We start from the raw sequence: 16088 nt of genomic DNA, 5'->3' as shown, positions 1-16088 counted from the left end.
CTCTAGCTACTATAAAAATTAAATTTTCTAACATTGCACAATGTTTGTATAAAATAATTAGTCTGCGGTAAAAATTAATGAGGTCAACAATACACAACACACTGATGGTAGCACGAGAAAATCTCCTGATACAAATATTTTATAACGAGCGACTTTTTAAAAGTGTTACAAAGGTTCAAAGGTCGATAGATATGTTATTGAAATAATAACATATTGTACTTGATGTAATTAAAAAATCAGATCAAATATTGTATATGGAATTGTGTTAAATAATCATGCAATCTTACATCAAAAGTCGGTTTATGTTTTTCCGTCAAGTGCGGTCTTGCTAAAAAAAGATAAGATCAATGACTACTTACTAGCTATCGATATGTTTGCTTCTAAAACTGCTTCTTGTATCATCAATTAGCATATACTTATCCACTGCTAAACGTAGGTCTCCCGTGAAATTGTTCGCCTATTTCTATCTTGAACTTCTTGCATCAAATTTGTAGTTATGCGGTTTATATCATCCATCCATCTAGTCCAGCGATACTCAACCTTTTTCTTTCCTGGGTCACATACATATTGTCACAGCTTGCGGGCCGCGATCAAGATGAAGTAGTATACAGGGTGTTTCATTGGGAAACGGAAATACTTGAATGGTGAATAGAGGTAAATGAGGCGGCTCTAGACATACTAAATTTATTGTTCCATCGACTTTATAAAAGAGTTACAGAGTGTTTTATCGATTTTGCCCATTTCTTTCTGGACCCATAACTTTAGAACCACCTTGTATATATTTAGATATTTGGTACACATATGTCACATTTATACCCAAACCACTCAACTACTAATCACAAGAAAAATCCAAGGTCCGGATTAAACAAAATTATAAATCCACTGTGATCTTGAAACAACACCCTGTATATTGAAATGTTCATAACCCGTTTGCACATTTGAAAAAAACTTTAATGGAGCTTCCATTTTTTGCGCAGACAATTCAATGATTTTAATTTTGAAATTAATTATGTCGAATTTTTTAAGAACTCGAACTTTCAAAACAAAAATTTCGATATACATATATGTAATTTCAAAATTAATGTCATTAAATTGTCTGCGCAAAAAATTGAAGCGAGCAATTAAACTTATTTTTTGTACTCTTTTCAAATGTGCAGACGAATTTTGAAAATTTTAATGTACAGGGTGTTGTTTCAAGGTCACAATTATTTCAAAAATGTTTTTGTTAATCCGTACCTGAATTTTTCTTGTGATTACTAAATGGGTCGTTGCAATGTAGTAAATAAGTATTGATTATTTTTAAAATGAGTATTTGTTCATTAATTTTAATACACTAAGCATCAAAATTAACGCACCACCTTAAAAATGGGACATTTTTTTATGTCTGGTATTTCCTAAACCTGTTATCCGATTTGAGTGATTTTTTTAGTATATGTATATTATAGCTTTCTTCAAGAATGTCGATGTAATAATATTGTTGCTAAACAGCTAAGTGTCATTGTATACCGGGTGTAACAATGATAGTGTGTTTTTTCCTCAAAGTGTGGAACACCCTGTGGAATATTCTAGCGTATATAAAATATTGAAATTAAAACTCAACTGTAGCCTTAGGCTTTCTTAATATTTTTCTTTTTGATTCATTCGCTTATGTTGGATAATAAAAAATAAAATTACGTACTTTAACAACTAGCCATGTTCTTCATCAATACAGGGTGTTTCTAAATAAGTGCGACCAACTTAAAGGGGTAATTCTGCATGAAAAAATAATGACCGTTTCCTTTATAAACATATGTCCGCAAATAACATGGCTAGTTGTTAAAGTACCTAACTTTTTTATTATCCAACAAAAGCGACTGAATCAAAAAGCAAAATGTTAAGAAAGCCTAAGGCTACAGTTGAATTTTAATTTTAATATTTTATATACGCTAGAATATTCCACAGGGTGTTCCAAACTTTGAGGAAAAAACACACTATCATTGTTACACCCGGTATATAATGACACTTACCTGTTTAGCAACAATATTATTACTTCGATATTCTTAAAGAATAAAGCTATAGCATACTAAAAAATCACTCAAATCGGACAACAGGTTTAGGAAATAAGAGACATAAAAAATGTCCCATTTTTAAGGTGGTGCGTTAATTTTGATGCTTAGTGTAATTTATTATCAAAAGTTAATAAGACCTTGCTTTTTAATAAGAGTTCTTAAAAATTTCAATATAATTTAAAATTAAAGTCATTAAATTATCTGCCTCACTCCCAAACACGCCTCAAACACATCGGCACACTATCAAGTGATTTGAAAAAACACGTGAAATTTTACAAATAGTTTGATCAAAGGCCCTTCAGTTAGCCTTCGGACCGCATAAAAAACGCTAGAGGGCCACATGCGGCCCGCGGGCCTTCTTTTTCTTCTCTCTTCTTAATAGGCATAGGTAATGTCAACTTTTCACCTTCACTTTCGAACATTCGAACATTCTAGAAAGCAATAAGAATACAAACCTAGATGCCAACACCCTGAATGACGTTATAATAGAAGCCAGAGGTGTAAGCAGGATGATCCTAAGGGGGGGATCCTTGACGGTCTCTGGGGGATATGGAATAGTAATAATATAGAGCTCAAAGTACATCCAAATGGGGGGTTATAACCCCCACAACCCCCACCCTAGTTACGTCTATGATAGAAGCTATAGAGGAAACCCAGAAGATAGACTGCCAAAAGAAATCATATAACGAAACAAGTCCTCAAACACAATCATTACCTAATGGAAGAGAGGAGGAAAATACAAAATACCTAATAGTAGTGAAGAACACCATGACCTTAGATATATGGAAAAGAATACAAAAATCTGTTACCACGGACAACCATTGGCAACTAAAAGCATAAAAGTGAACAAATACAACAAACTATTGAAGATAAGAGCCTCAAATTGCTAAGAAGAAACTTAACAAATAGCAAAAAAGAAACACAAAATTAAAGGATAAAGATGAAAATATCATCACCAACAGAGATGAACTAATAGAAGATTTCTATTCAGAATTATACAGAAGCAAACAGTACCATAATGAGCAACTAACAGAAAAGTTAGAAAATTCAGGAAAATATTAGTCAACCAAGGATCGGAATTAATGTCTGATATAGGTATCAATAGACACAATAAGGAACGTACTGAAGAAAATAAAAAATATAAAGCATTTTTGTTTCACTTCCTGTATAAACCATGGTTTGTTGTTAGTTATTTTGCGTTTTTACTGTCTGTTTCTCTAATTCTTGTATATAGCTGCAATGGCAATAGATTTTTGTATATTAGCCCAGTATTCATCTATAATATTTCTATTTGATATTGACGAATATTGTCTTGTTTTCTCTTCAAATCTTTTCTGGTATATCAAACTGACAAGTTAGACCAAATTGACAAGTTTTAAAAAATATCCACCTTTCTTACATTACAACAAAAATTATTTTCTTTCCAGGCTCCTTTACCTGATTCTTACAGAGGTAAATATCGTGACTCTGAGTATCCAAAGGAAAACATAGGTCACGCATATGCCGACGATGTTCGCGAAATTTGCCAGAAAGTTCAAGAGAAAGGAGATGGAGTATGTGCCTTCATAGCAGAAAGTCTTATAAGCTGCGGAGGTCAAGTCATTCCACCCAAAAATTATTTCAATGAGGTAAGAACCTTTATTCTTATGTTTTTGAAGTAATACTTCTTTACGATCGAGAGTGAAATTTTATAATCCCGGGCGCATGCGCACACAGACAGTATGTAGTTCGTTGCTAATCTTTCAAGATATGTATGTATCAGCGCTGTCAGCGCAAGTAAGTCATTAAAAGGATATATTAGTGTTTTTAGTAAAGCATGTTTAGTTTAGCATGCAGTAGAATTAGGGCTGGATGGATGAAGTGGAAAGAAGCGAGTGGTGTGTTGTGTGACAGAAAAATTCCAATGAAGCTGAAGGGAAAATTCTATAAAACAGCCATAAGACCGGCTATGATGTACGGAACTGAATGTTGGGCAGTGAAGAAGAAAGAGAAACAACGCATGCATGTGGCGGAAATGAAAATGCTTAGATGGATGAGTGGGGTGACAAAGAAGGATAAAATTAGAAATGAGTATATTAGGGGAAGTCTAGGTGTGGCACCAATTGATGCCAAAATTAGAGAGCATAGGTTAAGATGGTTTGGTCATGTTCAACGTCGAGACGTTAATCACCCAATACGAAGAATAGCTGAAGTACAGATTCCTGGAAGGAGTAGGAGAGGAAGACCAAAGAAGACCTGGGGGGAGACGATAAGGCAGGACATGTTGGTAAAGGGAATTAACATTGATATGACCCAAGATAGAATTGCGTGGAGAAATGCAATTAGGGAAGCGGACCCCGCATAGGGATAAGGCAAAGATAATGATTGAATGATGATGATTAGTGTTTTTAGAAAATGTATTATTTATTATAATTTTTGTGTCTGGATTTGTCTTCCTCGGAAGTAAGATAATAAAATGTCTATTATAACATTTTTATACTTTACTTGATCTATTTGTCACCGTGATGTGTAATTATATCCGAGACGTCACTTACAAGGGCTTGATATCTTAGTTGGTAGAACATTGGACCAGAGATCGAGAGGTCCCAGGTTCAAATCCCGGACGATTCATATTCTTTTTTTTTTAATTTTTGGTATCGTTTTAATAAAAAAAATTTAAAAGTGGTAGGTAAGAAAGTTAGTTTATTATTTAAATAAAATACAAATAACCTATTAAGTATATTTATTTCGTTGAAATTACATAATAGAAGTATAACTTCTTACGTGCGTACAAAGTACACACACATTATTTTTTATTAACTTACTAATAATAAAAGTCATAATCTATATCTATGGAAATTATGAGAAATTGCCTCCAGATTGTAATATAAATTTATCTAACCGTTATTATGATGCCCCGTGCCAGACTCCAGTATGAGTCTAAGAAGGTATCTATTGAAGTCCAGCAAGCAGCAATGGAGGAAATCTTTTTAGACATCTGATGACACGGAACAAAACATCGTGGCATCACCTGTCCGAGCATACCACTAGGCCAGAATACCCCAGAGTAGTGCTGTCGTCCAATTATTATTACTAATCGTACCCTAAATCATAAATCAAGAGAAATCGTTCCAAAATCTCTATACAAAAAGAAAACAAAGAAAATACTTTTATGAGCCCATACCCCCGATTCGGGACCCCCGACTTCACCCTCTGCCCTCTTGATCCTTTTTTTTTAATTACCCCAGCGATCAGACGGAATACCCCTCTCCATTCTCCCTCTCCTCTCATTATTATGTGTAGTATGTTTCTTTCACCAATCTGAAATATATTCGCCTCTCGAAATGTTCTGCTTCATTCGTTTACCTCTGACAGTCTGCGTGCTGTCAAGAAGTAAACAAATTAGAAATTAGCTCCTTCTTCCACCTAACCTTTCCAGTATCACTCGTCCATTCCCACTGCCACTCCTCTATGGTTGTCTTTCTCTTCCTCTTCTATGTTTCCATGCATCCTTCTCGCATACACCCTTGCCCACTCTTTGCACAGCAAAACAATCGGCAGCACCGCTCCTATAACATACAGAGCCTCATTTGAGGCCGTCTTGTAGGCGTTAGAGACCCTGATGAGCATCCGGCTTTTGCAAAGTGTCCAACAGCTTGGCGTACTTCGAGATGCCCAGCACGCTACACCACACGGGGGCACCACCAACTGGAAGACTCCATTTAGCATCCTTCTTTTTAGCAGTTTTCTTTCTTGGCCAATTCTTTCATGATCTCTTGTTATAGTTCTTCTCCAGCTATTATGCGATCTTTCTCATCTTCTTTATCCATCTGGATTCGAGTGCCCATTTAAAACGTTTTTATGTACTTGGCTTGGTCGGTGTCACGGACTCCGCAAATTTTGTAATCCATTTTAAAAATAGTTCTAGGCTACCTAGGTACCTGAAATTTTCAGAATAGCTTTGAACTAGCTAACAATGCAATATTTAACTGCTATTATACAGGGTGATCGATTAGTAGGGTAAAGCTCCGTAGATCCATTATAGTAATGGATAGCGATAAAAGTTAATATCAAAAATTGTAGCCAACTTTGAGCTTCATATTACAAAATTAGTTAGAATTTTAGAGGGTGTTCGATAACATAGTGGCAGATCAAACTTATGTTTTTTAAATGGAACACCCTATATTTTATTTTATATTCGAAATCTTCTCAACTTGTCCATTACAAAAATATAAAGGTTTGGTATGTTATACAGGGTATGTACAAAGTTATAACAAATTTTATATGAAAATCGTAACAAGTTCAACTCCTTGTATAAATAAAAATAAACACAACGGCAATGGTTTATTGATGCCATATTTTTTTACTTATTGTCAAAATTTTCATAAATGATTGATATTCCTGATTTTCTTTATATTGAATACAGGGTGAGTCAAAACGCAAGTACATTATTTTCTCAGTAATTTTAAATAAAACACCCTGTATTTTATATCACTATCAAAAAGTACTATTATCTTACTTTAATTTATATATTATAACATTCCCTATGTCTAAATTTATTAGTTTTTGAGATATTTTCATTTTTCAGAGCAAATTATTAATTACGGGTCTAAATGTTTCCAAATTTTAGGTAAGCCATGACTAAATTGTCTAAAACTGACAATTTACGATTACAGATTATCAATCTGTAATCAAAGTTGGCTTCAACTTTTGTTATTAACTTTTATTGCTATCTATTACTATAAAGGATCTACGGAGCTTTTCCCCACTAATCAATCACCCTGAATTGATAAATCGATTTTTTTTATCTCAAACTATTTTAAAAATGTGGCTAATGCAATGATATTTTAAAGTACGTTAATAAATCGATATCTACAAATTGATGGTGGATCAGTGGCATTAGACTGCAGACCGAGAGTTCTCTAGTTCGAACACGGCTGTTGCGTATCTTTCTTTAATTTTTTTAATAAAAATAATTAAAAGTTGATATATGTACTTAAAATTCGTATTTTATAAGTTAATCATTATATATAAATATTATATATACCATTTTAAACAACCGTGGTATTATAAAAAGTACTTTTTTTATACTAGTGTAATTTTTGGAATTATAATTTTAACAGTTAATACACCTACTAAAAATTCATATTTTATCCTTTCGAAACATGTTGTGTCCTATATATAACAAATCCGTGTTATTATAAAAAGTACTTTTTTATTATAATTAGTCCTGTCGCCAGTGGGGGTACAACGGCCTCCTTTATTTAGATGGACTTACCCAAGTTTTTTTATGTATTTTGACCCGTAGAACACGAATTTTTTGGGTAACAGTCGATCCGGATGTCGATAAGATTGTTATAAACAAAGAACTTGAGGAATCACATAACAGCGATTTTTTGCAAAACAAAACATTTTTTTGTATTTTTTGGGCCATTCTAAGCAAAAAATGTTTTTACAAGTTTTTTTCGTAGAATGCATAGTTTTCGACATAAACGCCGTTGAACTTTCAAAAAATCGAAAAATTGCAATTTTTGAACCCGAATAACTTTTGATTGAAAAATAAAATAGCAATTCTGCTTACCGCATTTGAAAGTTCAAGTCAAATTCTATCGGTTTTGATTACTTTCATTGCTAAAAAATAATTTTTTTATTGTTAAATAAAGCTATAAACACATAGTGATTGAATGATATTTTCAATGCATTTCTCATTTGAAATCGAACGAGTAGGTGCGCATACATACAATTTCTACGTAGATTACGACATTAAAACGCATGCATTGGGCACGGGAAACACTATGTGTTTATGGCTTTGTTTAACAAATAAAAACTTAATTTTTAGCAATGCAAATAATCAAAACGATAGAATTTGACTTGAACTTTCAAATGCAGTAAGCAGAATTGCTATTTTATTTTTTAATCAAAAGTTATTCGGGTTCAAAAATTGCACTTTTTCGATTTTTTGAAAGTTCAACCGCGTTTATCTCGAAAACTATACATCCTACGAAACAACTTGTAAGACCATTTTTTGCTGAGAATCACCCAAAAAATACAAAAAAATGTTTTGTTTTGCGAAGAATCGCTGTTATGTAATTCCTCAAGTTCTTTATTTATAACAATCTTATCGACATCTGGATCAACTGTTACCCAAAAAATTCGTGTTCTACGGGTCAAAATACATAAAAAAACTTGGGTAAGTCCATCTGAATTAAGAAGGCAGTTGTATTACCCCCTGGCGACAGGACTAAATGTAATTTTAGGAATTTTAAGCATTTTATATCGTCAAAAATTATTTTATATTCTCTCCTATAAATAATAAAAACGTTTTATTATAAAAAAGTTATTTTTTATAAAAGTGTAATTATTTAATTTCGTGACTCTTGTTTTCTTTTCTTTTGTTTTTCTCCATGGTTCTGCGTTTGTAATTGTATCAGGCCATATTTTTAGAATTTTTCTCAACGATTTATTTATAAAGGTTTGTAATTTGTTGGTAGTTGTTTCTTCCTATCTTCAAGATTCTGCACCAAAGTAATCAAATTGTTTAAAACTTCTTTGTTCAAATATGGTAATAATCGCAATATGTCTTTTAGGTTTACGACAGTGTCAGGAGTGCTGGAGGAGTGTGCATCGCTGATGAAGTCCAGGTTGGCTTCGGAAGGATAGGAAAGCACTGGTGGGCTTTCCAACAGTACGACGTAGTTCCTGATATCGTTACCATGGGCAAACCTATGGGAAATGGGCATCCTGTAGCTTGCGTCGTTACCACCAGAGAAATATCAAAGAGTTTTACTCAGACAGGAGTGGAATATTTTAATACGGTGAGTGTAGATTTTTATATAGAGAGTGGGCCAAAGAAAAGAGTCCACCTCGATATTTGTCTTCTTTTTGTATCAATTAATTTAATTTAAAAAATTTTTTCTTGGACACCCTGTATAAATAATTATATTAATGTTTATATTACTGAATAGAGAATTTAATAATCTTTCAAATGAGCTAGCACACAACCCCTATTCCCTATTTAAAAATAAGGGATGGGAGAAGTGGAAGGGAGGGGATTGACAAATGACTGATGTATGTACCGTAAAAATGTGTCTCCCTTAGAACAAAAATCGACCTGTTTCGTCATTTCCTTAAAATATAATAAATACTGCCAAATATCGAGGTGGACTCTTTTCTTTTGCCAACTGTATATATTTATTTTCAATTCTTCTTTATGTGCCACTTACCGAAGGTTTTGATCATAATACGATATGTTTCTCTGTTTTGTGCCATTTGTATTATATTTGAAGTTTCTGGTATTTGGAAATATTCCCTTAAGTTTCTCAGCCATGATTTTTTTTTTCTGTTCAAATCTCTTCTACCTTCAATCTTGCATTACATACACTGTAAGCTTTAGCAGACTGTACTTATCATTACGTATTGTTAATAATTCTATCGAAGCTCAGAGAATAACATAGATTTTTAATAATTTGATGTTCTTAATGTGAAGTTCTGAAAGACGTACCTAATAGTTCTGTAAGTTTATCACGTTTCATGGTGTCGAACGCTTTCTCATAGTCAATAAAGTAGGGTCAAACATATTTTTGTTGTACCAGGCATTTTTGAACCAAGACTTTCATTGCAAAGAGAGACTCTCGCGTTCCAAAACCGGATCTAAAGTCGAACTGTGTTTTATGTTTTATCTATACTTTGTTCGTATTCTTTTCCTATTTTAAGGCGAAAAGGCTTTAAAATAGGTACGAAACTGAAAATATTGACATTTTCTTTCTTTTTCAGTATGGTGGTAATCCAGTTTCTTGCGCCATAGCAAACGCAGTATTCGACACGATAGAAGATGAAAATCTAAGAGAAAATGCCGTCGTTGTTGGCGAATATTTACTGGATAACTGTCAGTTATTAGGCAAGAAACACAAATGCATAGGTAACGTCAGAGGTGTTGGTCTTTTCGTTGGAATTGATCTAGTGAAAGACAGAACAACTAGGGAACCTAACACGGAGTGTGCCAAATTTGTATTACAAAGGTAAATACTTTTATTTTTTACAACTCATAACTATAAACACGGGAAGGTAGATACATTGAACAACGTAGTCCAGAAAGCCACTGCGCATCCGCTAGGAGAAATATTCCGATTCGGATTTTTTGCACAATCTTACTCAAAAAGGACCCCTTTTAACAAATTTGCATGTTGCCAGGACCAAAAGTGGGTCAAAAATTTTTTAAACCTTTTTTTTTTGTTTTTTTCCTAAAATTATTTTTTTGCATGGAACAAAGTTTTTTTAGGTTTTTTGGATCATTCCAAACAGAAAAGGTCTTTAGTGACATTTCTCTAAAGTTGATAGTTTTTGACATATAAGCGATTAAAAATTGAAAAATTGCGAAATCGGCCATTTTTAACCTTCAAAAACTATGTGAAAAACTTAAAATTTGAATGTTGCCAAGGTAGGTAGATATTCTTTAAACATCGATTGATTAAATCCCGAAGAGTATTTTACAATACAGTATTCAAAACTCCTTTGTTTTTTAATTTCTAATCACGCGTGCGCGACACTATTTTCCACCGTTGCATGTGTATACAGTACAGTACGGTGCAAATAAAAGGAATAAATTCGTTATTTCGTAAACCGGCGACTTTAAGGAAAAAACCCGAAACAGGTCGATTTTTATTTTTAAGTTATGATATTGTGGCATATATGGTATACCTACTAGTGACATCATCCGTCTGGGCGTGATGACGTAATCGATTATTTTTTAAATGCGAATAGGGGTCGTGTGGTAGCTCATTTGAAAGGTTATTCAATTCTCTATTCAGTAATGTAAACATTTACATAATTATTCATACAGGGTGTCCAAAAAAAATTTATTAAATTAAATTATTTGACAAAAAAAGAAGTAGGACACCGTGTATAAATAATTATATAAATGTTTATATTACTGAATAGAGAATTAAAGAACCTTTCAAATTAGCTAGCACACGACCCCTATTCTCATTTAAAAAAATCATCGATTACGTCATCACGCCCAGATGGATCACGTCACTAGTATACCATATATGCCACAATATCATAACTTAAAAATAAAAATCGACCTGCTTCGGGATTTTCCTTAAAGTCGCCGGTTTACGAAATAACGAATTTATTCCTTTCATTTGCACCATACTATCGGTGGAAAATAGTGTCGCGCACGGTTGATTAGCAATTAAAAAACAAAGGAGTTTTGAATATTGTATTGCAAAAAACTCTTCAGGAATTCATTAATCGATGTTTAAAGAATATCTACCTACCTTGGCAACATACAAATTTTCAGTTTTTCACATAGTCTTTGAGGATTAAAAAGGGCCGATTTCGCAATTTTTCAATTTTTAATCGCTTCATCATCATCAACCCGTACGCGTCCACTGCTGGACATAGGTCTCCATCAGCTCTTTCCATCTTTCTCTGTCATCGCTTCTCTTTAATCGCTTATATGTCAAAAACTATCAACTTTAGAGAAATGTCACTAAAGACCTTTTCTGTTTGGAATGATCCAAAAAACCTAAAAAAACTTTGTTCCATGCAAAAAAAAATTTTAGGAAAAAAACAAAAAAAAAACGTTTAAAAAATTTTTGACCCACTTTTGGTCCTGGCAACATGCAAATTTGTTAAAGGGGTCCTTTTTGAGTAAGATTGTGCAAAAAATCCGAATCCGAATATTTTCCCCAGCGGATGCGCATTGGCTTTCTGGACTAACGTGGAAGTTTCAAAACTGTACAATTGTTACAATTTACCTATAATACATTAAAAGAAAGACATCCTCATTGAAAGAACACAACAGATCCGCGACTGATTGTAGAAGCTCAAGAGGAGCAGATACCTACCGATACCGATAGTGACCATTTATTGAAAATAGTCACACTCAAGCAAGAAATTCTCAAACAATCAAGAAAAGCAAAACAACGTAAAAAATACTAAGTAGGGCAGCTCCAAAAAAAAAGAGAAAACAAAAAGGATAGAGGAAGAAATAAACAAGAGATTGGGAAACATTACGACGGGGAACCTAGAGGAGGAATGGGAACTATCCTTTTCTTCCAAATCCGCTATAACCGCTTGTCTCCATTGTCTTCTACGCCTCCCCTTCTTTTTCTTATAGCATGATGTCTTCCAAGCTATTGACTTCGCTGTTCTTCTTTAAAAAATTCTTTCAATATGGCGCAGCCACTGCAATCTTCTTTGTATTATCATATATATGGTTGGTTCTGTGTTGATCTCATATATCTCTTTATTTGTTCGCCTAATATAACCATCTTCTGTTTTCTTTCCTCCGAATACCTATTCCCCTCAAATTCTTGCGTTCCCATCTTAACAATTTGTCTTTAAAATTTTGGTTTAAGAGCCATTATGTCTCACATCCATATATTGCTGTTGGTCTTAACGTAATTTTATGTAGACGAAGTTTTGTGTTTTGTGACAACTGTTTCGCTCTTAGGAGGTGGTTTATAATTCCTGCAGTCTTATTTGCTTTTATAAGTCTTGCGTCAATTTCTCTTTCTTCCTCGCATTTCTCAGTTATTCTAACTCGCCTATAGGATTCTTCTACTACAAATTCTTCTACTGCCTCTATTTGTATTTTTTCTCGTAAAGTGTTTAGTTCGAACTGCAAGGGTTGTCGTGTTCCTCCTACTCTCATAACTTTGCATTTCTTTTGATTTAGCTGCAATCCCACTTTGAAGGCGTTTTCCACCATTCTACTCATTGTATCTTGTAGTTATTTTTCACTGGTTGCTGTATTTGCTAGATCATCCGCATAGACCATAATCTGACGTCCTTTATATCACCTTTACGATTCATATTACTATCTCTCATTATTTTCTCATACTTTGCTATATGAGCAAGAAATGTTTGATCTTCTGCGAAGAGTTGAGTACGAAAGCAATAAAGTTGGTCTGAAAATCAATAAAGCTAAGATAAAAATAATGGTGGTCGACAGATTTGACACTATTCAACCGACTAACATATTACAGGAATACCAGATAGTAAACACCTTTGTCTATCTCGGGTCTAGTATAACTAACGATGGTAACTGTGAAGCAAAAGTTCGGAGACGTATTGGTATGGCAAAAAATGCGATGAGTCGCCTAACTAAAGTTTGGAAAGACAGATCTATCTCTCAAAATATCAAGATGAGACTGGTGAATGCCCTTGTATTCTCAATATTTCTATACGGAGCAGAGACTTGGACTCTTCGCGCATGCGAGCGCCAAAAAATTGATGCCTTTGAGATGTGGTGCTGGAGAAGAATGCTGCGCATACCTTGGACAGCTCATAGGACAAACGTTTCCATTCTAAACCAACTCAATATTAAAAAAAGGCTGTCCACAATTTTTCTGCAACGAATTCTGCAATTCTTTGGTCACGTGGTTCGCAGAGGTGACGACAGTTTGGAGAGATTAATTGTTTCTGGAAACGTTCCGGGGAGAAGATCAAAAGGACGATCACCAACTAGATGGTCTGACCAAATAAAGCATTCAGCTGGAAACTCATTCTGCGAAGCTCTTAGAGCAGCTGAAGATAGAGACCAATGGAGAAACATTGTTAGGAATATTGGAAGAAATCACGATCCTCAGTAATGGGGAAACGACAGGAGAGAGAGAGAGAGATTATTTTCTCGAACACTATATTGAACAGTAAAGTTGATAGGGGGTATCCTTGCCTCAATCCGGATTTGATGGTGAAGTCTTCACATACCTGGTCTTTAACTCTCACATTACTGTCCTGTCATTGTCATCTTTAATAGGTTAATTAATTTTCTTGAGATATTAAATTCTTCTAAAATATTTATTAGCTTATGTCTTTTTATGGAGTCGTATGCTTTGCTGAAATCAATGAAGAGAGTAGTAGTTGGAATATTATATTCATAACAGTCGTAGAAAAATAGGAGTTGGGAGAGGCCTATGTCCAAACGTGGACAAAAGAAGGCTAAGAAGAACAGGTCGTTAAGGTTTCTTTTATTGTGAAGATTTGGTCTGTTGTTCCTCTACCCTTTCTGAAACCTGCCTGGTATTCTCCAAATTGTGGTTAAACTATTTTCTCTATCCTCTTCTTTATTAGAGAAGCTATAACTTTGTATGTTACGTTTAATAAAGAAAATCCTAGATAGTTATTAAATACCGTACTATCACCACTCTTTAAAATTGGAATTATCGTTGCTTTCTCCCATCTTTTTGGCATTTGTTCTTCTTGTCAAATTTTAAGTATTATACTGCATATTTTATTTATTAGCTCTTTCCCTCCGTATTTTAAGTTCTCACCATTGCTTCCTGGACTTTTATTATCCTTTAAATTTTTGATAATTTCTTCTACTTGTTTTCCTGGCTGTTCTTTTCGTCTCATTTCATTTTCAATCGGCTTCATTTTCGTCTCCTAATTCTGTGTCTTTCATTTCGGTTTCAGTTTGATCATTTAACATGTCTGAAAAATACTCGTTCCACCTTTTTTTAATTTTTTCTTCTTCTCGTATCAAATTTCCTAGGAGGAAATATACTGCAGCAAAATATAGCTCCATTAATTTATTATAAAAATATGGGAAAACGAAAAAATGCCAGAACAACGGAACACAGTACTCATCTGCTCAATTCACAAGAAAGGTGATAAAATTATCTGTGAAAATTACAGAGCATCTGTACATTTAACTTATCTAGAGTTTTTGTTAGTTTTTCAATGAACAGATTTTGTAAAGTTTTACTGATAAATTCTTTTAATTTTCAGGATGAGGGAAGAACATATTCTCATCAGTCTCGATGGACCTCACGGCAACATCATTAAGTTCAAGCCCCCAATGGTCTTCACCAAAGAAAATGTCGATGAAGTAGTTTCTACGTTAGACAGAGTATTCAAAGAATGGAGACACCAAGAAGAATTATATGATGTTAACACCCACAAACCATCGATACATGTTGGAGAAAGTACAAAAACTACAAAGGAACACAGACCTATGGGATCCTTATTCAAGGATTCGAATATTAAGTCTATTTAAAACGTTAAGTTACAATAATTTAAATCAAATTAACATTCAAAAATAGATACTTCATTTATTTACAACATCCATTCACATAATTAGGCAAATTTAAGTCTTAGCACTAAATGATAAATTTAGATTCTAATTTGAAAATTATTAAATAATGAATGGATGTCTAATAGTATTTAATTTATGTTAAGATTATTGTATAAAATTGTAGTATTAACATTACTGAAAAAAAAATCAAGAAATTTCAAAAACAGTAATTTCTTAATTGTATCTAGTGTTTTTTCATGTAAATATTTATTTTTTACTTTTAATTTTGCACTATTTAACTTTTTGTTACATTTATCATAGGTAAAACAAAAGAAGAGAGTATTATAATGCATTCTAGATTAAGTCTAATGTATAATTTCGACATATGACAATGTGTGAGGGATTATTATCGATGTTTTAATTGATAAAAATATATGTATATATTTTTATAGAAATTGAGGTTTTGTTTTTCTTTCCGTCCTAATGTTGTGTCGGTAGGTACCTACTAAAACCCAAGTATGTGCATTCCACCTCAACAACCTGTTCGAGCTATTTAAATATTGTATTAATTTCAGTTGTCTGAGGCTCCACCCTGTATTCAAAACCGTTAATTTGTTGGGAGATTCAAAAGCGTTGAGTAACGAATATTTTTCATAAAACGCTCACTATACTACTCGCGAAGTCGATCGAAATTTAGCAAGTACGAGAGTGTAGACAGGCACCTTATGCGACTTCGCTGTGCCTTGCTTGGCCTACTTCCATTTGATGGCGGTTTTTGCGATCAAGTCAAAGGAACCGAAGTCCTTATCCCCCGTCGTGAATGTGTTCCTCGCGAAGTAGAACGAGTGTGTAGTGACGAGTACTTCGGACAACTTTGCCGAAGTTACTTTGGCAAAGTTGACCGAAGTCCGATGTACCCGTCATTACACAGTTAATTGAAGTTTGGTCCGAGAAATAAATGGCTGAAAAAAGAGATTTTGGGAAGAACTTAGCAAAAATCTTGAAAAGGATATCAGGAGGGACGCCTACTGAATAGT

At 33.7% G+C, this 16088-nt stretch overlaps 1 protein-coding gene across 1 annotated transcript in view; it reads left to right on the top strand.

The window, feature by feature from the left end:
- The window catches only part of LOC114326862 (alanine--glyoxylate aminotransferase 2-like), a 47704-nt gene extending 32198 nt beyond the window's left edge, over positions 1–15506 (top strand). Inside the window, exons 5-8 of the mRNA XM_050648857.1 lie at positions 3476–3676; positions 8615–8842; positions 9801–10045; positions 14766–15506. Of these exons, the coding sequence (XP_050504814.1) occupies positions 3476–3676; positions 8615–8842; positions 9801–10045; positions 14766–15033 (942 nt within the window). The 3' untranslated portion in view covers positions 15034–15506. The remainder of the gene's footprint in view (positions 1–3475; positions 3677–8614; positions 8843–9800; positions 10046–14765) is intronic.
- Positions 15507–16088: the final 582 nt, after the last annotated feature.

The sequence above is a fragment of the Diabrotica virgifera genome, chromosome 4, assembly GCF_917563875.1.
Source record: "Diabrotica virgifera virgifera chromosome 4, PGI_DIABVI_V3a".
Classification (NCBI taxonomy): Eukaryota; Metazoa; Arthropoda; class Insecta; order Coleoptera; family Chrysomelidae; genus Diabrotica; species Diabrotica virgifera.
This window is presented reverse-complemented; position numbering and strand designations above follow the sequence as displayed.